The sequence below is a fragment of the Acomys russatus genome, chromosome 10 (assembly GCF_903995435.1).
Source record: "Acomys russatus chromosome 10, mAcoRus1.1, whole genome shotgun sequence".
In the NCBI taxonomy this organism is placed as follows: domain Eukaryota; kingdom Metazoa; phylum Chordata; class Mammalia; order Rodentia; family Muridae; genus Acomys; species Acomys russatus.
The window spans coordinates 40,119,854-40,142,684 of record NC_067146.1 but is presented as its reverse complement, the minus strand read 5'-3'; the positions used below and the strand labels follow the sequence as shown (position 1 = coordinate 40,142,684).

General features: G+C 43.8%; 1 protein-coding gene across 1 annotated transcript; it reads right to left on the bottom strand.

The window, feature by feature from the left end:
- Positions 1-6,385: 6,385 nt before the first annotated feature.
- LOC127194571 (sorcin) lies at positions 6,386-17,716 on the bottom strand. Its single transcript, XM_051152029.1, has 8 exons — positions 17,597-17,716; positions 16,580-16,663; positions 14,885-14,954; positions 10,990-11,033; positions 9,783-9,930; positions 9,168-9,281; positions 8,275-8,333; positions 6,386-6,475 (listed from the first exon to the last, which is right to left on the bottom strand). The coding sequence occupies exons 1-8, from the start codon at positions 17,645-17,647 to the stop codon at positions 6,449-6,451; spliced, it is 597 nt and encodes a 198-aa protein (XP_051007986.1). The 5' UTR covers positions 17,648-17,716; the 3' UTR covers positions 6,386-6,448.
- Positions 17,717-22,831: the final 5,115 nt, after the last annotated feature.

The window sequence follows — 22,831 nt, the reverse complement described above, 5'->3', positions numbered from 1 at the left end:
TTGCGTCTGTGCACTCTGTGACCAGCAGAGGCCGGCAGTAACAGAAAGCCCTTCAGGGATGGACTGGCTAGACTTACCCTTCCCAGTCACTCTCCTTGGATGGGAAGTCCCCCTCAGCAAGATAGAAAATGACCTCCAGTCACGTGCGGTCTGTAGAAAGGGAGAGATCAGAGCTGCTTATGGTGCAGCATGAAGCTTCTCAGTGTTGTGCAGTGGCTGGATTTTAAAGAACAAAAACCAGACACCCCAGCCCCTCACTGAGATGCTCACTGAGGAGTTAGGTCTTTAGAGTTACTCAAGGCAAGCATTGCCTGGGACAGGAAACAGAGGCTTGAGATGCCTTCTTAGTGGGCTTTATTCATCATGTGGTCTCTTTTCCTTCTTGCTTTGCAAGGCTTTTAAAATAGTGTTTGCACAGCTCAATTCAATGTGGACGTATATACGGAAGATTGATGGTGTGTCTGAAATAAACCACCCTGAAGATAAAATCAAATATTTTCTGCCTTCCCAGAGGTGGGGCGGGGGGTTAGGGGGGGACTGCTGTAGGTTCCAGGACAGGTCCACCTGCCTTTCTTCTGTTTGTCACCTTGCATATCTGCCTGACTTCATCCTGTCTATTTGCCCTTCTGTAGCTACTGTACCTGTTGCCCTTTTCCGATTTTGACCTATTTCTTCCTTTACCTTTGAGCCAGGGAAAGTGTGATGTTTCTGCTCGCTTCTTCCACGATTTCAGAATCAAGTTCGTTCATTCATTCGTTTCTCTCTGTCAGTTTTCTATTCTCATATAGGTTCTTTCGTAACCTTAAACTTACACAGTACTTTAGATAAGCCCTTGCTTTTCAATATATCTAAAGGTAAGATTTTTTTTTTTTTTTATCTTACTTAAATGTAAGGGCAGTTTTGCAGTGTATAGGAAAAGGCAGAACCAAGTTCGCAACTGAGAAACACGACAGCTGTCCGCATAGCCACACGGGGCGCCACTGGCTGCTGCTACTGGCTGCTGTGTGTGGTGCAGTCTCTAAAGATCTGAACAGCGGCAAGCTGACTTGAGCTTTGAGACACCTGGACACCTATGAGCAGTGCATTTCCCACTTTTTATGTTCCTAATTGTCTATTTTAAAAAAATTTTTTTTTCTTCTATAACTGTTTCCTGCATTCCCCCTGAACTAGACCATCAGGATGAATTTTCATTCTTACTCTTCTAGCTTTGTATGAAAAGCTGACATTCCTGTGGAAGAGGGCTTAGTTTGGGGCTTGAATACGTATTTTCCTCCTGTGGGATAGTTAAGCCTACTCTGATTTCAGAGACAGAGTCTTTTCTCTGGACACCAGACAGCTAGGGACCCGGATAAACAGCTTCTCCTTTAGTGTACTGTAAGGAATTCAGGTGACATTTATGAACATTGGCTGAGGAGGCAGCAGCCCATCTGGCTGTGTGTGAGCAGCATGCTGTTACAGTGATCCTGGCTGTTCCCTGTGGGGCAGGCACTTTGAGCTCTAAGAATTTTCCTATCACACCTACAGGTACAAGCAAAGTTGTCCCAGACTTGGGAAGCAGGAGGCAGTATTTCCCATTGTAGTCATGGTTTTGCCAGTCCTCAACATGGAACACCTAAAGTCGGTAAGCAGAAAATCAAAACTTCGAAGACCATTGTCAGTTGTAGTTCTGCCCTTCATGCCCTCGGCCTTAGAGAGCAGTATCATTACTATTGGATTTGATGGCTGCATTTAGAACCCTCCTACTTCCAATGCAGCTCCCTGGTCAGTGTCTGCAGTGCTTTTCCTCTTGATCAGAAACATCCCTGTCATACAGGCCAAGTCTTCTTTGGTTAAAATGAAATTGGGAGAATCATAGGAATAGACATTCTGTCTTTACTGTGCACCTTGCAAAGCCATGATGGGTCTCAGGGTATAAATACCTCAGGAAGGAATAAAGCAGCTGAGAGTTTTAAGGGAACCTGGTCATTTAGTCCCAGCATAGGAGCACAGTGGGCATCCACATGAAGCATAAGGAAGAGGTCAAGATAGTCACTGGACATGCTGGAGGGGAGTACTGGCGCCAAGGCAGACCTACATGCTTTGCCGTTCTCTGGAGGGTTATCTTTTGAAGTAGTTTACTGTCCGATGGTGTGTCCCTAGCATTGTTCATAGACCTAACCGCACTGGGAGGGGCTTCAAAAGTGGCTGGCACATGGAATAAAATTCAAGCAAAATGTACTTTATTCTGTTTCATTTTACAAAAGGGCATACAGTGAGGCGTGGCAACCTTGTTAGTATGCACAAGCGCATCCGTTTCTGTGTTTATGAACAAAGGCTGGTCTCCCCTAAATGTACGATGCGTGCGTATGCACTCTGCATTCAACTTATGACATTTCGGGACTTGATTTGCTTTGATGGTTGAGTTTTAAAATAACGCAAAAACCCAAATCTTTAAATATAGCGGTGCTAAGTTTTAACAGATGACACAGAACAGAAAGTGCTGAAAGAATTCAGACACTTTGGAGGGACACAACGGTTCCTGTTAAATTACACATGTGTATCACTGCCTGATTTGAAACCCACTTTTCCTTTCTAATCCAGCACAATATCAAACTGTGATTCTATAACTCTATAACTGGTCTTTTTAATGGCTACAAACAACCTGAGACCTTTTTTTTTTTTTTTTTTTTTTTTTAAATGGGAAAAAAATCTTTTTAACACTAACTGCAAGTGCTTAGCAACTGGTTCCCTCTGGATAACAGAGCATCCTTCTTCTCCGTTTAACTTGTTGGAAGTCTTGCCCCTCCAAACTATCATTTCCAAAGACGGTTTCCAAAAGCTGCTTATTTCACCTAACCGAAGCAGTTTCTATGTTAGTCGGCATTAGGTCTCTGCCAGTGTTTCCCACATCCACAGCCTCCGAGGGGTTGATGCCCATCTGCAGATGACAGAAGCCACCCCACGGGGACGAGTTAACGGCATCAGTGTGGTTCATTTTGGGTAACCAGGTACTCATGTGTATATACTTAGATTTGCATCATTCAAACCTCCCTTCCGCTATTCCGCACGCACACCAGGTTCTTAGGCTATTTTAAAACGCACTGGGTTTTGGCAACACCAACAGAAATGTAACTGGTGATTGCTTTCTTGAGCAAGTGTGATTTGTTTTATGGCTGTTCAAGTTATAAAGTTGTTCTCATATTGTAGGTAAATAAAATCTTGTTGTTTTTAAAGGTCACTGTAACTCGGGATTTAAATTTCTGGCACAATTTTATTAGTGTTCACTTCTGAAGCTAATAAGATCACAGTTTTCTATGTTACTCTCATTGTAACATCGGTAAAGTGACTTTCAATAAAAGATTTATGTTATTTTGATGCATAGCTCTTTTCATTTTTTTCCCCCTACCTTGTCAGTGTCTCTGAGAACCTGCCAGAAGATTCTGTTCTCATGGTCCCTAAGAGACAAAGGGAAAACTGGCGTTCCATTTGGTGGGCTGGCTGTCCTGTGAGGACTTGTCTCTTGAATTCTTTCCTGCCCTGATGAAGTTTAACCTTTTTGCCCCACAGCCCAGAGTTGCACCTGTGCTGCTTCCTAAAGCCCGAGTCTTCAATGGGCTCAGTTTGGGTTCATGGTCTGAAACTGGTTACGGCTGGTCTCCCTTATCTTGTTCCAAGCAGCCATTTGAGTGCCAGCCATTACTGTGGCATTTGCATTTCCTTGTCCTTCAGTTTGCAGAGGTGAAGAGTCATGAAATCACAGAGGAAAGCTCATATTTATTAGAATATTAAAAATTGGTGATTGCATATAGCTTCACTTCTTCTGTCTAAAGTATTTTAGTCATATAATTATTTATATGAACCCTGAAACAGTGATGGACCAGATGAGCAAAGCAAAGTAGTCTGGGGAAAAAGTCTTATCTGACATGTCACCTCAGGACTGATGTTTACCATGTGAATATCATGTGTGGTGCAAATCTGCGCCAGCTGTTGCTAGGAAGCTCCAAGCCTAAGGCTGCAATGTGCTGAAAGTTGTTTTTACAAGCCATGTAATGCCCTGATGTGATACGACTAAAGCCCACATCTCCAAATAAAATAGTCCTGAAATGAGGGGTGTGAGTTCACAGGCTTACCATGCTCCAATTAAGCACTTTACTAAAAATAAGTCAGACCAAGTGTGATGGCTCACACCTGTAGTCCCAGCACTCGAGTGGCTAAACCAGGAGGTCAGCCTGGGCGACACAAGCAAGTCCCAGGCAGTGAGAGTAAGAGGCAAGGAGAAAGAAGAAGATGCAATGGCCTGCAAAAGCGGACATCAGAAATACACACTACAGGACAAAGTCAGTTATAATGAAGCCTGATGACAAGGAAGAGGGAAGGGTCCAAAGCAGTCACCCCAGGGGAGGGAACTTTCTAACTATACAGGCAAACTGAAGGGTAAATTCCATGCTTTCAGGAGGAAGTGAAAACAAATAGAGAACACATGGGGACTTGCCTTGAACTACTGATTAAAGCCTGACTACCAAAACCAACCTATCATACTTGAGGATGTACCCAAAAGCAAATCCAGAACCAACATCTAAGTAGCACATCTTGGGGTTTATTCAAATGACAGAGCAGCTTAACTCTATGTTAGGACTTTGTGGGGCAATCCGGCAATCCTTGGTCTTCTTCTGAGCAGCCTAGGCTAGGGCTAAAGCAAAGCTCTGTGGCAGTACAGATAAAACATCTGTAATGAAACCCAGACTTGCCATGTACGACACAGCAGGCAGCATCACATATTGACATGTACCCTAGGCATTAAGTACTGACCAAGCACATGTAAATTAGGGGTGAATAAACACTCATGAATGACTGAGTATATATTATATATATATTAACACTGTCTTAACATATATTTGTGCAATGAAGCTGAAGATGCTTATGAAATGTTATTTCACCAGCTGACAGGGAATCATTCACTTGAGTGGTCAGGTTCACATTGTATCAGAAACAAGACAGATACCTTGCTAGTGAGAGAAGACTGTTACCATTTTTACTACCAAACTGTAAGAAGCAGAAACACTGGGATGCTTATATATATATATATATCAGCATACATTTGCACACTCAGAACTACTTTGAGGAGTAAGCATTCTCTTCTTTTCAACAGTGGGGACACAGACTGTCTTGTTCTAACATAAGCCACATACATAGTAAGGCACTGCCAGCAAGCCAATGATTCAAACACTTGAAAAAATCTATTTTGTGTGTGTGTGTGTGTGTGTGTGTAAAACCAAATAAGCTATTAGAGAATACTTGGAAATTTGGTGGGAACGAAGGCCCTACACGCTGTGGTTAAAGCCAGGTCAATAACTGACACATTAATTTCCGTCCTTTTCTTGCGCATGTTTAAATGCATGAACAAATGACATTCAAAAATGGTTGTCAACAATGTTTTAAAATTTAACCTGCCTGGGTTTTACTTACTTTTCAATTACATGTACACATGTAATGTTCATGTTGGGGTATATGCATGTGAATTTAGGTGCCCATGGGGCTACAGGCAGTAGTAAGCCACCCAACATGGGTGCTGGGAACTTTAGTCCACTGCAGGAGCGGTACACGCTCTTAACTGCTGAGCTGTCTCTCTACCCTGACATCTGGTTTTGAAATGGAAGCATACACATAATTAAAAAAAAAAGTTGGGAGATACAGAAATATATAAAGGAAATTAAAGTCATCTAGAATCTCATTAGTCAAGAATAAAGAGTTAGTATATATATTATTTCCCTTTAGTCTTGTTCTGACAAGTTTAAGCTTGTAAGTATAATTAACAAAAGCTTGAGTGGATGAGAAAGAAGGCCTTGGTGACAGTATTTGTCACTCAAATTATCTGTAAGTTTTTAAAGAGGCAGATGCTATCTATGTATCTCTGTCCACTCACAAGGCTTTCAGCTGGTTAAGTCCTAAAGCGTATACTTTCTAGCACGTGGACTGCCATGGTCACTGGTTTGTTTTGCCCTGCTGTGGATCTACTTATATAAGACTTGCCCACACAAAACTTTTAACCACAGTTCTCAGGGGGGAAAAGAAAAGAATAACAGCCAAGTCTGATGAAAAGATTTCAGGTGTCATGAGAAAACCCATAATATGCATTACATGTTTTGCATACCTTATATAAAATGGGGTGGAGCAGAAAATAAGGCATAATTGATAATGGCTCAGGGGTTCTGACTGGTATAACCCACTGTTCTTAATATTTATCAAACTTCCAAAGAACTTATTATCAAAACTAAAGATGAAGCTTCGGTTCTATATAAAGTTATGATCCTGTTCAATCGTTGTCGTGGAGTGTCCGTGCACACGGCACTGAAGGCAGGGAGGAAGCGAGGGCGGGCTCCAGTGGAATGCTGAGGACATTCAGCAGCTGGAGGAACGAGGGCGGGCTCCAGTTGGAATGCTGAGGACATTCAGGCAGCTGCCTCCTGACTTAGACGGTCATGACACACTGAATAAACTGAAAGGAAGACCAGCGTTAAAGACAGGCCACCAAGTACCGTGGGTGCCACTGCCCCTCTGCGGGCAGCTGCCACGTCTTACTTTTAGGGGGACTTTCTTTTGTAAAGGCTGATGAGCTTCTCACTTTATAGGAAGGACGGATCCCTTCAAGAGCTAAAGAACCGAAATCCTAAATAATGTTTAAGAGTCTAGAAACAGTCATGGTCAAAAGGACTTGCCCACTTTGCACTGTCATAGCACGTCAGCAGTTTCAGACTGCGATTTCACCCCCACTACTCTGAACACAATCGCCCTTCAACATTTGCCTCATCCGAGTGAAGGCCATGCACGCCCAGAAAGAGAAAAGCTGACCTTGCTCCAGCAACTCAGAAACTCACATTTAGCAACATAGGGATTTGCTGTGCAGTGCTGCCACCCCAACTAGACCCAGCAGAGCAGCGGCTCTCAACCTTCCCAGTGCTGCAGACCTTTAGTACAACTGCTCATGTTGTGGTGACCCACGATTATACAGTTGTTTTTGTAGCTACTTCATAACTTCATAACTGCAATTTTTTGCTACTGTTATGAATTGTACTGTAAATGTCTGATATGCACTAAAGGGTTATGATCCAGAGGCTGAGAACCATGCCCTCCCACCCCCCCACCCCCCCCACCCCCCCCCCCCACCCCCTCACCCCGAGCTTACTCTCTAACACTGAGAAGGAGCTAATGCAATGCTAATTCCTGCATCAGTTCTGCTAAGCCAACTTGATGGGTCATATTTGAGAGAAAAAGAAACCAAAGATTAGGGTATGTAGAAACCACATTAGTGGTTCCCTCTGATGCCAAAATCTAAGCTTTTCCCATTCCTGAGGTTACCTCCATAAATAGCATGTTTTAAATCATGGTTTAATCTGGCGTCAGCTGTATGTTCTTAGGGAACGGTGTAGGTATGCGAAGCACAGCTGTAAGCTACCTCTCATGATGTCTGTTTTATACAGGGTGAGAACACATGAAACGTCTGCATTGGCAGGACATCTCCAGACACAGCTGGCTGAAACCTGACCACAGCTCTGAAAAAATATCTTACTGTTACTTTGTAGATATGTGTATGTGGTGTGAGGTGTGTGTCAGGACGTGTGTATATGGTACATGCTATGTGTCAGGATGTGTGTCCGGGCTAAGGACAACCTCAAGTTTCATGCCTCAAGCGATAGCCACCTTTTGAGAGTCTTTCTCCCTGGCCTAGAACTCACTAAGCAGGAGAGGCTGGATGGTCAGCAAGCCCAGAGATAACCCGTCTCTACTTCACAGAAGTGGTTACAACAGAATGCCCAGCTTGTTGCCCATGTGTTCTGAGGACTGAGCCGAGTTCCTCATGGTTGTCTGCAACCAGGTTATCGTCCCAGCCTGCAAGAGGCATCCTTATTATGATAATCACTTTACTCAGTCTCAGAGCAACCAAGGAAATCTGCTTCTATGACCCAGCCAATAAGTGCAACAGGACAGGGCTGAATTTGATGCAATCCTCCAGCCTCCGCTTCAGAAGTGCTAGAATTACAGGCATAAACCACCATGGTTTTTATTTGCTTGCTTTTGTTTTGTTTTGTTTTTGTTTGTTTGTTTGTTTGTTTGATGGCTTTCGGCAGAGTCTCACAAGCACAGCTCTGGCTGGCCTTGAATTCCTGGCAATGCGCTTGCATCAGCCTCCCAAGTGCCACGAGCCGCCACGTCCACATTCTTAATAGCTAACTTCAACAGGGAACCCTATTTTCATACACTACAACTTTTACTTAGCTTTTATCTACTGACACTTACATCATCATAGGAGAAATTCACAACTCCTTGTTGACCAGAATCCCGCCTTCGGAAGCTATCTGCAAAACAACATAGTAAAATGTAGCTTTTCTTCAAGTGGCTTTTCTAAAATCACAACAGCTCACTATTGGGCATTGGGATCAAAGGTGAATAACATTTAAATTCTACAGCCAGTCAACATAAGGCCAAAGAAAAATAGGAATACTAAGAGACTTGAGATAAAAAGGTGACATCATAGACAAAAGGTAGCCAATGGTAGTTTTCAGTGTGGATCTGATAAAAAACGACTGGTCTCAGTTCGTTAAAGCAGTTTAGCTTATAGGCCCTTAACTGCGGAGAGAGCAGAGGGTTCTCATCACCATAGTAACATACACGCTGCTCACACCGGAAGCACATGGATACAGTCCCTAATATGAGAAATGGACTGTGATGAAATAACTCACTAATTTCAGCCTTGCTGCCCCCCAAATTTACTTTAATTGTGATCTTTTCAAACATCCACAGTTGAAGGGAATTACTCACACCTGTACTCGTGATCAACCGATATTGCACAAATTAGGGCTGTGGGTGTAGCACGGTGGCCCAGTGTTTACCTAGCAAGTGTAAGCTCTCCGTGACACTAACACCACAAACAAATGTTCTTACAAATAGATGGTTAAATCTGTGGCATTTTAATAAAATGTACTATGACAACTCATTCACCTAAAAAATTCTGAATAACATATTATGCCCATTTGCTAACTAGCTGTGTTAAGGATCTGCTAAAGCACCCCCTAAAACTATAAAAAATTTGGGCAGAACAGAAGTTAGGAGGCATGAGAAATGACAAACGTCATTAAAAGAAAAGGGTCTTCTCTGCTCCTGGTCATGAGGACCAGCTTTATGGAACACACCTGTGAGAGCCCTCAGTTTGACGCAGCAGGCGATGTAGTCGTCAAAGGTGATCTTCCCACTAGTGCTGTATCGCTTTGCAACTGAATTCACAGTTTGTGGGCTCAACCTGAAGCCTAGAAGGCAGAAAAATCACCCAGCAAGAAAAGGTTGAAGGCTTGTCAAACAAACAGACAAACAAGCAAACAAGCAAACAAGCAAACAAAAAATCCCCCAAGGCCCAAACCAACAACAAAGACATTAAAAATAAACACAATTGAAACTGGAAGAAAAAAGGAAGGAAGGAAGGAAGAAAGGAAGGAAAGGAAGAAGGAAGAAAGGAAGGAAAAAGGAAGGAAAGAAGGAAGGAAGAAGGAAGGAAGGAAAGAAGGAAGGAAGGAAAGAAGGAAGGAAGAAGGAAGGAAGGAAAGAAGGAAGGAAGGAAAGAAGGAAGAAGAAGGAAGGAAGAAAGAAGGAAGGAAAGAGGAAGGAAGGAAGGAAGGAAGGAAAGAAGGAAGGAAGGAAGGAGGAAAGAAGGAAGGAAGGAAGGAAGAAGTTGTCCTCATGTAGCACATACTTTTAGGGAAACACAAAACACATTTAGCAGCCAATGGAGAGCGCTAGTTGGTGACACACACCCATTGTCGTCAGGGCCTTCTGCAGTTCCTGGGGGTCCACTGTTCCACTCCTGTCACTGTCGAAGCTGATGAAGTGTTGTCTCCAGCCGTTCAGCACAGCCCAGAGCTCTTTAAATTCATTGAACCCCATTGTGCCAGACATATCTCTCTGGACTATGATCAAGGACTAGAACAGTCTCATTTCACATCTTTAATGATTACACGAGAGAGAACAAAGAGAAGTAAGGGAGAATTCAGTGTTCTTTCTGCTAAGATGGCAAAAAGATACCCCAAAATTTAAAAAGCTAGTCTGTATTCTTGTTGATATGATATTTTAAAAAGTAATGATTAATAATATAGTAAATGACCAATGGTTTTAAAGCTCTGAACCGTCATTTTTTTTGTTTGACAATATTTTTCTTTTTCTTTTTTTATATATACATTTATATTATTACACATAAATACAATAACCTACCTACAGCAAGAAGAACCATGAAACTATCAGGAATTATATGAATGGATAGCCACTTTTACTGTGAGAAACAGACGGCCACATGGTCTGAATATGAGAAGGCAATATGGCATTGTAAGTCATAAGTAGAGAGCAGTTTTCTTAGTGGAATTGGGCTACATTTCCTACGTGCTCTGATACTTCCTTGCTAAGCCCTCAGACCCAAGTATTCACCTGAAGAAGTGAGCTGAGGTGAGAAGTACCCTGGGTGACTAACTCTAACACACACACACCTCTCTCTCTCTCTCTCTCTGCTCTCTCCCTCCTCTCCTATCCTCCCTCTCTCCTCTCTCTCTCTCTCGCGTCTCTCTCTCTTGTCTTTCTCTCCTCGTCTCCTCTCTCTCTCTCTCTCCCACCATCTCTCTTGAAAGGATCTCTGGAGCTCTGGCTCACCAACTTGCAATATATAGCACATGCTGCCCTCAAACCTGCTCAAACTCAGTGATCCTCCTGCTGCCTCTGCATCTGAGTTCTGGGATTATAGGCATGAGCCAGCCACACCTCTGGCTCCTTTGTAGTCTTGAGCAACACCTCTGTCTACTAAACTTCCTGTCGGTGGTGTCACACTGACTTACATCTAATAGCTAGTTATTTCTCAAAGCTTTTTGGTGATTACTTTCTATTTTGTGTTTACTTGTAATTAACCTTGAGATGAGCTGTCTTGATACGTCTTTGCCACGGAAAAACACTCTAGACAACCATTAAGATAAAGGATACATCCAACATTGAAACCATAAGGCGACAAGTCTCCAGATTAAAAGCTGTTAAACCAAAGAAGAACATAATAAATATAATTTCAACATTTTACATTACATTGGAATCAAAGTAATTGTGATTTTATTATTAATTCACTCTTCAAAACATGCTACTCATTTTGTATGGGACAGGAGTTCACCACATGTGGCTTACACTAGTTTTGTGAACTGGGTGGCAAACATGGCCTAGTTGCAAAAATTGCACTGTTCATGGATCTGCCCCATGTTATAGGTACCAGTGGGAATCCCAACCTCCCCTCCCCCAACATTCAATCACCTTCTAAATAGGGTTAACATCAACTGACAGCCCCACTGTTGCTCTTGGCTTAGTCATTTCTTTAAGCTGTAGGACTCCGTGGGCTCCTTAACAGACATCCCTAGTTCTGTTCTACTTAGCCACTCTCTAGTTCCTATGATCTGGAACTGTCTAAAGAATCTGTAACAATACTGAGGTCCTGCAGTCTGGTAATCTTGGCTGAGCAGAACACTGTGTAGACAGAATGCTATAGCTCACAGGCTGGAAATAGCTTGGACTACTTGGGGCCTTTAATAGCCAATAACCCTGACCATTAGCCAGATAGCCAGAACCATTGGATCTGACCCAATGTCTTCGTTCCTAGTAGAAATACTCCATAGAACGTATCACTGTGCTTTACAGACCTCTAGCATCTATCTCCCTGTCCTACAGCTGCGAATGTTGTAACGGCTGGAAGCTACGGCCTCCACTTTGCTGTAGTGTACTTGCTCTTCCCATCAGTGGAAATGGCACAGTCCTTGTTCCTGACATTCTCTTATCGTTTGACTATAAGAGTTCACGTGACTTCTTCCATTGTGGCATGCCAATCAAGGTAACTTGAGTCCACGTTCCTGAACCGTAGTCCTTCCTGTGTGGCTCTTTATTTCCTTTAAAGTGAACTCATTATTTTATACTCTCAATTTGTCTTTACCTTGTGGCTGGAGTGGCAAGTGTTGTTCTGCTCCCAGGGTAAAGCCCAGAACCCCTCCATATGAGGACGTTCATGAATTTTCCCAGTCCACCAACAACCAGGCAGGACCTCCACAGGGGATTTCTCACTTCCGTAACTGAGCCATGCTTCCACTGTGTCTTTCAGATACATGATTCTATATGCTTTAATTATGTACCTACACCCCCCCACCTCCGCGAACCTCCCCCCCTCCCCCCGCCCCCCGGCATCATTGTTTTTTCTTCAGCCTAGGTATCAATTCTGTAGGCTCTCTCCTGTCCAGACCATGTGCCTGCTGGTATGATCCCAGCCTCAGTACTTATCCCTGGGATCTTCACCAGGTAGAGCTGTTTCTGCACACCTGGTGTAACTGTCCATCAAAATAGACAGGCTGGTTGAAGGGATGAAATGGGTGGTGGATGGACTGAATTCTGACCCTAGAGAGGAGCTGTAGTGCAATGTAAAGTTAAGGGGGAAGTGGGCTATTTTTTTTAATAGAATAGCATGAGTTTTACTGATACCTAAAAGTTACATATATTAAATAAAAGACCAATATGGTTATAGGCCTATGGTTTCTTCATTTAATTTATTTATTTGGCTTTTTGAGACAGAATCTCACGTAGTCCAGGCTGCCTTCATCTCTGTATAGACGATGACCTTGAATTCTTACTCCTCATGCCTCTACCTCCCAAGTGCTCAGACTATAGGCACAGATTACCAGAGATAATTTCTCTTTTCTAGAACGTTTTTCCAATGCATTAGCCAACAGCCACCCAACAAGTAATTGATAGATGCAGGTCTAGGTATTAGGAGTACTGTACTGAGTATTAGGTACTAAGAGACACAACATGAAATAAAGCTAAAGTATGGATGTCCAATAAATTCAGGTGAGGCAAACGGGTCTTGCTCAATTATCCTCCCTGCATTTTCACCTGGGAGCAGTTTTTTTCTTAATGTGAGTCACTTGATGTAACTCCAAAGCCATGCACGAGGTGACTGGCCTCTGCTGCTGCTTCTCTTTGCTCTACCACAGTGCCTCAGACATCTTTTCTTCCAGTAGGAACACGATGCACCAGGCCTAGCAAGGAACAAAGCCTCTACCTGCCTCTGTCACACTTCTTGCCGAGGAACCCCTGAATTCAAGGAAAGGAGAAGCTCAATCTCTGTTCTAGAAACTGGAGATTTCCCCATCAACACTCCCTCTAGGGATGACTGGTTCTTGTCTGTAGTTTGCTACATGCCCCCCTCCACTCCAGTTCTGTGGGCAGCTGGGATTAAAAGATAGATAGCTGTATAGTTTCTGTAGCGCAGAACTGTGACAGCCCAGAGGCTGGGTGGTGTTATCATGGACGTTACAGGGAACGAAGCTAAGTAACCACATCACAAGGCCCTTGTGTTTCAGCAAATGCCTTCTGATGATGCACTGACCCAAGGCCAACAGAGGAGTGACTTTCTTGAGTAAATATGTCAAAATTTGTTATTACAAATTTTATGTATTTATTTCCGTGTGTGTGGGTTGGTGGTGGAGTGAGAGTCAGAGAGAGGAAGAGTCAGAGTCATAGGACAACTTTCAGGAGTTGGTGTGAAACACAGGGCTTGAATTCAGGCCATCAGTCTTGGAGGCAAAGACCAGCTAACTCATCTCGCCAGTCCTCAAAATAGAATTCTTAAAGGAACTGCTCTCTAAGGCTGTGCAGTGTACTTCAGTATGTTTTAAAATCTGATGCATCTCTTCTACTAATAAGATATTCCTTGTTTATCTCTCTTGTTTATTTCAATTGCTTGATGCTAAAAATTAACAATTTAAATATCATCAACACTGCTCATTTCCCTACACCTAGGAAGTGCTTCTCTTGTTTAGGACCAAATTAAATGACAGAAACGTGAAAGGCTCTTCTTTTGAATTAATTTACCAACTAGGAACTAATAATAGGGCATTGAAGTCACACAAAACAAGGCATGATACCAATAGGTACACAAGTGTTTTAAAGATGCCCGTCTAGAGAACACAGAGCTTCAAACAGCTGAAGAGGCCACTGCAAACCCTTCGGCAGGAGTTCTAGTGTGAACATTTTAACTTATAGCTTAGTGTGAAGTTGAGGGGTCTGTTTGGTGTTCTCACTTCACTAACGAATAGAATGAAGTTAGAAGGATGCACACTTGGGTTAAGTCACTATTATCTGTCCCAAACACTTCACATGGTCAAGGCTTGAAATAAAAAGCAGAGTACATGGGATGATAAGCTCTACCTAGGATGTGGCGTCTCTGCAGCATTTATTTCCCTGTTTGCAGCTTGAGCACAGTGCTAAAAGGGCAGGAAGAATGGGGATGTGCTAAACAACAGGGGTGCTCACGCAGTTGCAGAGGACCCAGGAGGATGAGGAGACAGCAGGAAGGCTGCTCTGTCCTCACCATGAACACATTGTCTCTGGTGAAAGAAAGAATGACCAAGGGAATGTCATGACCAGCAGATGTTTGTATTGCCAAGTAGCAAGCCCAGAGCCCAGAGATGGGACCACTCGCTCAGTGCCACCAGAGTCAGGAGAGAACAAGCACTTGGCCAAGTCAGTGGTACATGTTAGTACTTATCACTAATGATACCTGATCTGGCGGATTCCATTTCAGCACTCTACCTTGTCCTCTGGGAGGGAGGACACCAGAATTGTCTCACTGGTTTGAATGGTTCCAGGTAACAGGGAACTCAAATCCAAGAAATCCGCTAACTCGTCTGGCAAGCTGGAATGGCTTGTTAGGAACTATGTTCAACTAACCTTTAAATAAAATAGCTTGGTGGGTCCGAAGAGGTCGATTTCTTTAAAGGAACAGTAAGTTCACAACTGAAGTACAGAGAACAGGAGTATTATCAGACAGATTCTAAGACCAAGAACTTACGTTTGTATCCTCCAGCGATGCCAGACTGTGTTAGACATCTCTGCAACTCGTCAGCATCAATCTGTCCATCCTTTAAACAAATAGGAAGAGGAATCCTGATGGTGACCTGTACTTTCAAGTCCTTAAGCAACGCTAACAAGAGAAAATTATTATATCCAGCAATTTTTTTTTAAAGAAACGCCTTTCAAAACTGGGTTTTCTTCTCCTTATCCTACTTCCAGAAGTAATTTAATAGTGAAAGAATATTTGTCATCAAAATTAACCATTTTAAAATTAGTTGTGGAATTGCTTAAAAAAAAAAACATATCCCCCAACTCCCTTTTTGAGAGATGGAGGAAGTAGGGTGTATAGCAGACTTCCAGGCACCAGTTAATACAAGACTTGGTCCAAGGAGGCTCTTGGATCAACTGATGACTCAGGAGTCAGGGTTTCCCATTCACCATTATATGCAGAAGATACAGGCTAGGCTCCTGGTACCTACTTCCTGGCTGATTGAATTCAGAACTAAGACACATGTCATTTTTAGGGATTTTAAAAATAAAATACATGAATCCAAGTTGGCTCAGTCCATTGTTATAAATAGGGAACAAGAGCAAGAAGATGAATGTGTGGACTAGAGGCCGGGGCTGCTGAAAGCCAAGCAGGTGGGGTCACTTACACGCTGGCGACACCAGCAATCTAAGAATGCTAGCCTTGAGGTGTGCTGTGTCTTGCGGTTTCAAAGACACAGATCAATAACATATTAAGTAGATACTCGAGAGGAAAGTCTCCCGGTTTTCGACTCCATTTTCCATTCAAACTCTCAAAGCTGTGTTTCTTAGAGTACCTCTTTCAAAGGTGGCCTGAGGATTTTGCTTAGCACATTCTAGAGCATTTCAAATTATCATTTTGTCCTTTCTGGCTTAAGTAGAAATAACATCCTTTCTAGACATGGCTGGATGACGTCCACACTACATTTACCAAACACACGGTGACCTTGCAAGCTAGGGCAAATGTCCTTCCTCAAGGCAGCCGTACATCTGTCATACAACTCTCTGCTTAGGCCTTGTGACTAGCTGACCTGCATTCTTTCCTGGGGTCAGCAGGCCACAACACCTAATAAGGACATAGAAAGCCTGCTAAGTGAGAGCATCTGCCAGGAGTAAAGGCTACCTTCTAAATACTGATAGCAGCTCTCATGTTGGAAGCCAATGGCTCTTTAGAACTCTTCTCACCTCCTACGGGGGTAAATGATTAATTATCAAATTCAACTGAAAGTAGATGCCTACCATAATTGGGACACAGAATAATGACTAATGTATGCCTTTAGGTTGGTCAAACAGAGGTTTTTCTGTTCAGATCTTCAATTTCTGTTCTGTGAGCAAACCTTTCTCTACCCTGAATATACAGTCCTAAAGGCACCTTTATACTTTGTTGATCTCCAAAGTGTTTTTATAATCCCCCTCTGGGTCAATTGAACCCTAGTTCAATCACAAGCTTAGTTGTGAACTGAGCTGTGATGAACACCAGCAATACTATGTCCAACTTTGTTCAGAACTAAAATAAAGAATGTTTTAGTTTTTCTTTTTCTTTTTCTATCTTTCACCCAGGCAAAGGGACCCGTCTGCAGGGCAAAGATCGTTCTGCTGCCATTGCACTAAATGCTAACACAAACAGAATGCAACAACCCTTCAAGATTAAAAAAGAAAGGCTAACCTGTCCAGCCACAGCAGCAAAGTAACCATATAGCGGGTCCTGAGTTTGTCCGGGAAACGCAGGCCCTCCAGGAGCCCCTCCATACTGTGAAAAGGAAATACAAAGACATTAGATACAGAGTCACGTTTATGCTTTCAACATGCAAGGCTTCCGTACAAAGCCCAGAGAATTGGTGCCTATGGGCCCTTCCTGGGACCTACCTCCCCACCCCGCACACTCCAGTACAATAACCCACCGGGCTTTTCCATTCCTGCTCCTTTGAAAGTTAAAAGGACTGGCGATGTGAAAGTGATGTCACTATATGCAGAGCCACTTAAAAATTCCTTGTTAAGCAGGAGGTTACAGAGGTCAACGTAACAGAAGCAAGCCATCTGGTACAAGGCTTTGGATTGTTTTCCTATTGGTTTTTATTTTTTGTTTGTTTAGGTTTTTTTATTTGTTTGTTTGTTTGTTTGTAACAGTTTCTATGATGCTTTAGAAGTACTTAAAGAACTAGGTAAGGCTGGAGTTGGTTCAGGGCTGACAGGCGGGAAGAAAGGGGTTTCTCAGATGTGGGTCCCTCTGTCTCTGACAGTACATATCCGACCCCCTGACAAGTGGCCTTCCTCTAGGATGTCAGCTCATTTCTACAGACTTTTTGGTCTCTCTGTCACTTTCTTTTCAAGGGAGTGACCACAGGACCATTCTAGATCAAGATGGCTGTTGTTGCTTCGGGGGCATTCCGAGCGAGAGCAGGAAGTTAACACCTAGCTTGCACTATCTTATGCCGCATTTCAGAGTCACCGAGTGGGCTTCCCGGGGCGCAACCCCCACACCCGTGAGCCTGGGAGAGCCCCTAAGAAGAAATGGGGCAGGAAACTAGAGCGGGGGCCAACACTGGACATGAGGGGGCCAGGAAAACGCGCTGGGATCATCTGGGACAGGGAATCCGCCCGCCCCGCCTCCTCCCGCGCGGCGGTGGCGCCCATTCGCCCCGGGAGCCTTAGAGGCTGGGGTGCCCGCGCGCACTGCACTTACCCCGCCTGGGTAGTACCCGCCGCCGGCGCCAGGGTGCCCGGGATACGCCATGGTGCAGACTGCGCCTCCGCCCTGCCCTGCTTATCCGCGGCTCCGCCCGTCCGCCCGGAGCCGCCCCGGAGCGCACCACGCAGCCCCGCGGGGGACACCCTCCCCTTCACCCCTACCGCCGTCCATCCCCAATCGCCCGGAGCCACCCCGCGCGCCACCCGCTCCTTGCTGCCTCCGTGCTAGGTTAGCGCCACACGGGCGACCAACGGTCGAGCGGTGACCCAGGGCCCCAGACGGGTTCATACCAGGACCTGTTCTCCCTCCCAGCCTAGTAGAACATTCCGACATCCACGCACTGCTAGGGGATTTTTTTTTTTCCCCTTCTTCTTCCTACTGTGCTGTTTTGTGGGTCATTTGCTATTTACATTAGGTTATTGGACAGGGGCGGTGTGGTAATAGCGCTGAGCACAATTGTAGGGAAGGGAAAGGGAAGGGAAGGGAAGGGAAAAGCAACTTCAGTGGGTGAAGGAGACACTTGACAAAATAGGAAAGCACCTTTGAGAACCGGGTGAGACTTCAGGACTATGCAAGAGGGCGTTTAGCTTTGAATGAGGGTGGGCTAACTTTTAAACTGGGTGTAGCTCTTGTATGATTGCTAGGCGTGGGGGTGTGGGGGTCGGGTAGAAGAGGGATTTTTTAGGGCAGGACAGCCTCACCCAGATCATTCGTAGAAAATCGAGTTGTTAATTTCCTGGATGATTCAAATACAAACAACTGTGCTGGTGAACATTGCAAAGGATGTGTAACTCACATGGGCTGTTCAAAAAATGTTTCACAGTTTCTTTTTCGCTTTTCAGTACAATTGCAATAAGAGAGAAATGTTTGCTTGCTATTATTGACTGTTAAGGACTAAACAGTGTTTGTGCTTTCCTTTTGTGACCCAGGCTCTCAGGCTAGCCTGGAACTCAGGGCCTCAGCCTCCCGGAAGAGTCACCATGTCTGCCCATTTCCCTGACTTTAACATCTTGAGAAACCGTTTAATGAACAAGATTGACCATAGATTGAGGAGACCTTGACTCGAGCCATTGGATAAGCCATCAGCACTTCTCCTAAGTTCTCAAAGACACCCCAAAACCAAAGTTGTGAATAGTGAGAAAAATTCCTATAGTCCTTGTGGTCACATAGCAAATGTGTGGCCTGTTTTATGTCTGCTTAGGGAGGTAAAATTACTGTTTCCAAATACCGTGGTGATCGGTCCAGGTGGATTAGGCGTTTTGAGTTCTTGTTCTGTGTTTCGGCACATTAACAAGCTAAACGATCAGGGCTGAACTCACATTTGAGTCTACGCTCTAGAGACTTAAATTTGAAAGCGACAACAACAAAAAATATGTGTCACAAATAAAAGTTTGCAGCTAATGCAGGATTCATTTTATGGGTTAGTGACTATGCTAAGGAGTCACTAGACTCTGATTACTCCCCCTCTCCCTTAAGAAATGAGTTTTAAAAGAGCACTGCAAATGAAACTCTTACCCTGATTGCCAACAAGTTGGTACGCCCCTGTGCTTTTCGTTCAGGAAAAGAGTGTGCCAAGTGATAATGACGACAAAGGTAAATATAATTTAAGGAAAGTAACGAAATGAATGTCCACATTTCAGAACACATGTATCTGTGTAGGCCTCATAAGGTCCTGTGAGATAGGGGCTTTTATTATGCAGTTGGGAGTCAAGAGCTGAGAGAAGGCAAGGGAAAGAAAGGAGGAAATGAACTCACAGCTGGGCTGTGGAGCTCTGGCCCCTGGGGGAAGAGACCTCCAGAGAGTAAATATTTCCCATCATACACAGGGAGGACCTGAGGGGAGAGAGATCATATGCTAACGCTAAGGGTGTGGCAACTTCCCTCATTACCACAAGGCTGAATTTAATGTCATTGAATGTCAGAACAACTGTTTTCCTCTTGTCTTTGAAGATGTAAATATCATTCGTGCCTCCCAAAAAGAGGCAGGCCAGATGTGGGCCTCAGGCAGCAGTTTGCAAACCAGGGCAAGCTTATGACTCAGGAAGTGCGGCCCTTAGCAAATACCTTTGTTCCTGGTATTGGTGGATGAGTCACCCCAAGGAATGGCGACTTCCCCAGTGTCAGAGCCTGTGATTAAAATGGCTACTTCAGAATCTGCTCACTGGTCAACACGATGTGGAGTAGAAACATTGTGAGGCTATGACATGCCTGTCTGTCATCCTGTGTAGCTAGAGTGTATGCAGGAGGACAGGCTCCCCTGCAATTGTTCATGCATGTAACAGAAACCTTTTTGTTCATAGTCCAAGTATTATAGAACCTAAGCAATTCATGAGCAGATAAAGATTCAGTATAAACAATTGCAGAACTGACATGTACTTTTCTTTCATGGTTTCCATATTTAGTTTCATGTGTGTGGACCGTGTGGAGGTGGACCAAAAGAAGCAACGTCCCACTTTTGTGGCATGTGCCAAGTGTCAGGCTAGATGCTTCCTTATATGCACCTAAAGCACACCACCTTCAAAAGAAGATGTAATTGTGTTTTATAGGTTACAGAACTGAGAAGCAAGTAACCTCCCCAAGGTTACCTGCCAGGCTTTGACTCTCAGGATAAGTTTAAAGCAGAAGTGTTTTAAAATAAAACCGACTATAAAACACTAAGCCATGTTTTCCATATGAGGCATTAGAACTGAAATGACAGTTCAGAAAAAAAGAACCTGGGAGACAGAAAACCTTCTCCAAAGATCCTCATATCTGCCTTCACAAGATCAAGAACAAAGAACAAACAGGAGACTTACTTCATCCCTCAGCAGACCCTATAGAAAGATGATCTCCTGATGCCTGCCCCCCCCCCCCCGCGATTCTTTTTAATTTTGAATCAAGTTAAGTTATAAACCTCACTGGGATAAGATCACATTCTTATCCCTATACCTCCAAACTGTGAGTCCTAGATACAGGCACTGTCATGCACATGCCATTTGAAAAGACTCAGCAACAGAGCACCAACGGTGTCTTTATACAGAAGAGGGCTTTTTCACAGGAGCCCGACTACTGTCATTCATGCTAAAAATGTACTAAGTCTTACAAAAAAGCCTTCAGGGAGTTGTTGATGCATGCCATCCTGATTGAAGGCGGTGGCTAAAAGAGGCTGAGGGGAGCTGTTTCAATTGTAAAGCTAGACGAAAATCAGTTCTCTTGAGAACAGAAACTTTTGTGATCACCAATCACACCGTTTTAGAGATTTTTAAAAAGAGACAGCACCTAAGAAGAGGCCAGAGAGTGGCCGGTACTCTTGAAGGCTGACCTGGCTGAATATAAATATCTTGCTGTTCATAGTAAAAGCCCTAATATGATCTGGCTTTGCCTCTTAGAAGACGTTATGGTTTGGATCTTGAATGACCCCCAAAGGCCATTTGTTAAAAGTTTGATCTCCAGTCTGTAGTGATACCCAATGGGGGGAGCGGAACATTTCAGAGACAGAACTTTAGAAGAAGGATGTCAAGGTGCCCAAGGGGATATTGGGCCCTTGCTGTGTCCCTGTTTTCTCTGTTTGCCTCCCTAGTCATCGAAGGGACTCTGGACAGCTCAGGCCTGGTGAATATGGCTCTGGCAGGCCTTGCCCTCCTCTCCATTCCTCTGCCTTGCTAAAAATCCATTAGATTACACTCCTAAAGTTAGCTGCTAAGGTCTATTCCCTTATTTGGCCAATTTGTCCTCCTGAGGCTGACTACTAAAGTCCAGCTAGCAAAAGCACCCTTTGGGCTCACCTAATTAACATGCCCAATTAAAATTAAACACCTCATCCTAATGCATGGTCTCCCCTCATACCTTTATAAACCAACAACCATTTGCCTATGGGCCATGTTTGTCTTTTCTCTATCCAGAGGCAGTCCTTTGTCCTCCTGACACATAACTCTTCCTTCTTTCCCTTGGTCCCCTTTCCTTCTCTCTTGACCGCCATCTCCTGTCTTTGTCTCTTATTCCCTGCCCCCTGTCCCTCGAGGACAAATACATGTCCTCTGTAATGAGAACTTGGTCTTCAGGGCCTTGAGCCCATGTTTTTCCTTTAAGTCATTCCAGGATACATTAGCTTCACAACACAGTCACCACCATGGTGCTCTACCTCATTATCAGCCAAAATAGCAATGGAGCTATAGACCTCTAGCTGTGATCTTCCATCTTCTTAAGTTGTTTGTGTCTTGGGTATTTTGTTACAGCGATAGAAAGCCAACAAAGACAGGATTCTATTCTTTTCTGAAAATCCCTCTGAAACCCATCTCTGGACACATTTTCAAAACAAAAGGTAATGGATATGCTCAGTCCCTAAAGAAAGGTTAAGATAAACGTTTTTATATAACATTCAGGCAGAACTTCCTTATTTAGATAGGAGTGAAAGGAACTGTGTTGCCAAATAACTGCAGGAGTTTCACCACTTCTTGCAGTTGACTCAGTCATAGGGGAAGAAATGAACAATGCATTTGCTGTTATAAGGGCTCAGCTTTCTTTCAGCTGGAATCTGGGTGAGTCAACTTGTTATCTAAAGACTTCTATCTGGAGCAGTGGGTATAAGTCTGTGTTAGAGTGCTTGGATAGTGAACACTACACAGGTCCTATCCCCAGCACTATATACACACAACAACAACAACAACAACAGCAGCAGCAGCAGCAAAAACAAAACAAGAGACAGAGAAGGAAAAAAAACCCAGATCTCCAACTTTGAGTGGGAATGTACACTCAATAAAAACACAGGCAACTGATGCCAAAGCCGTTTTCATAAGTTCTTGGGACAGGATGTGAACAGCAGGTACATCAGTGAATGTAAGATGACTTTTGCTCATCGCCAAGAGCAGGGCTCACCCGGGGGCGTGATTTTGTTTATGGGATCGTGAAGTCCATCACGGATGCAGTACTCTTGGCTTCCAGGATGTTCCAGGTGATTGCATGACTAACCACCGCTAGTCAATAGGCTTTTCTGCCACGGTGGAAACAGAACCGTGTGGGCTATTAAACTGACACAAGGAAGTAAAATTTTAATTTAAACAGCATTGTCATCCAGTGACTCCTTTCTTGGGCCAGTACAGGAACATTTTCATATATGTTGTTGTCCCTGGATCTCAGAGAAAGCATGTACACGTACTTGTTTGGTATAGCAAGGGTGGGTGAGATAAATTAGCGTTAAACAAGACACAGCAATGGCAGGTGACAAACGCCCCTATGTTAGATTACTAGATT

Coding starts and splice junctions, on each gene's coding strand:
- LOC127194571 (XM_051152029.1), bottom strand. CDS start 17,647: ATGGCGTATCCCGGGCACCCTGGCGCCGGCGGCGGGTACTACCCAGGC. Junction 16,664..17,596: donor GCGGGTACTACCCAGGCGGG/GTAAGTGCAGTG, acceptor TCCTTTTCACAG/TATGGAGGGGCTCCTGGAGG. Junction 11,034..14,884: donor CATCGCTGGAGGATACAAAC/GTAAGTTCTTGG, acceptor TTGGTTTAACAG/CTTTTAATCTGGAGACTTGT.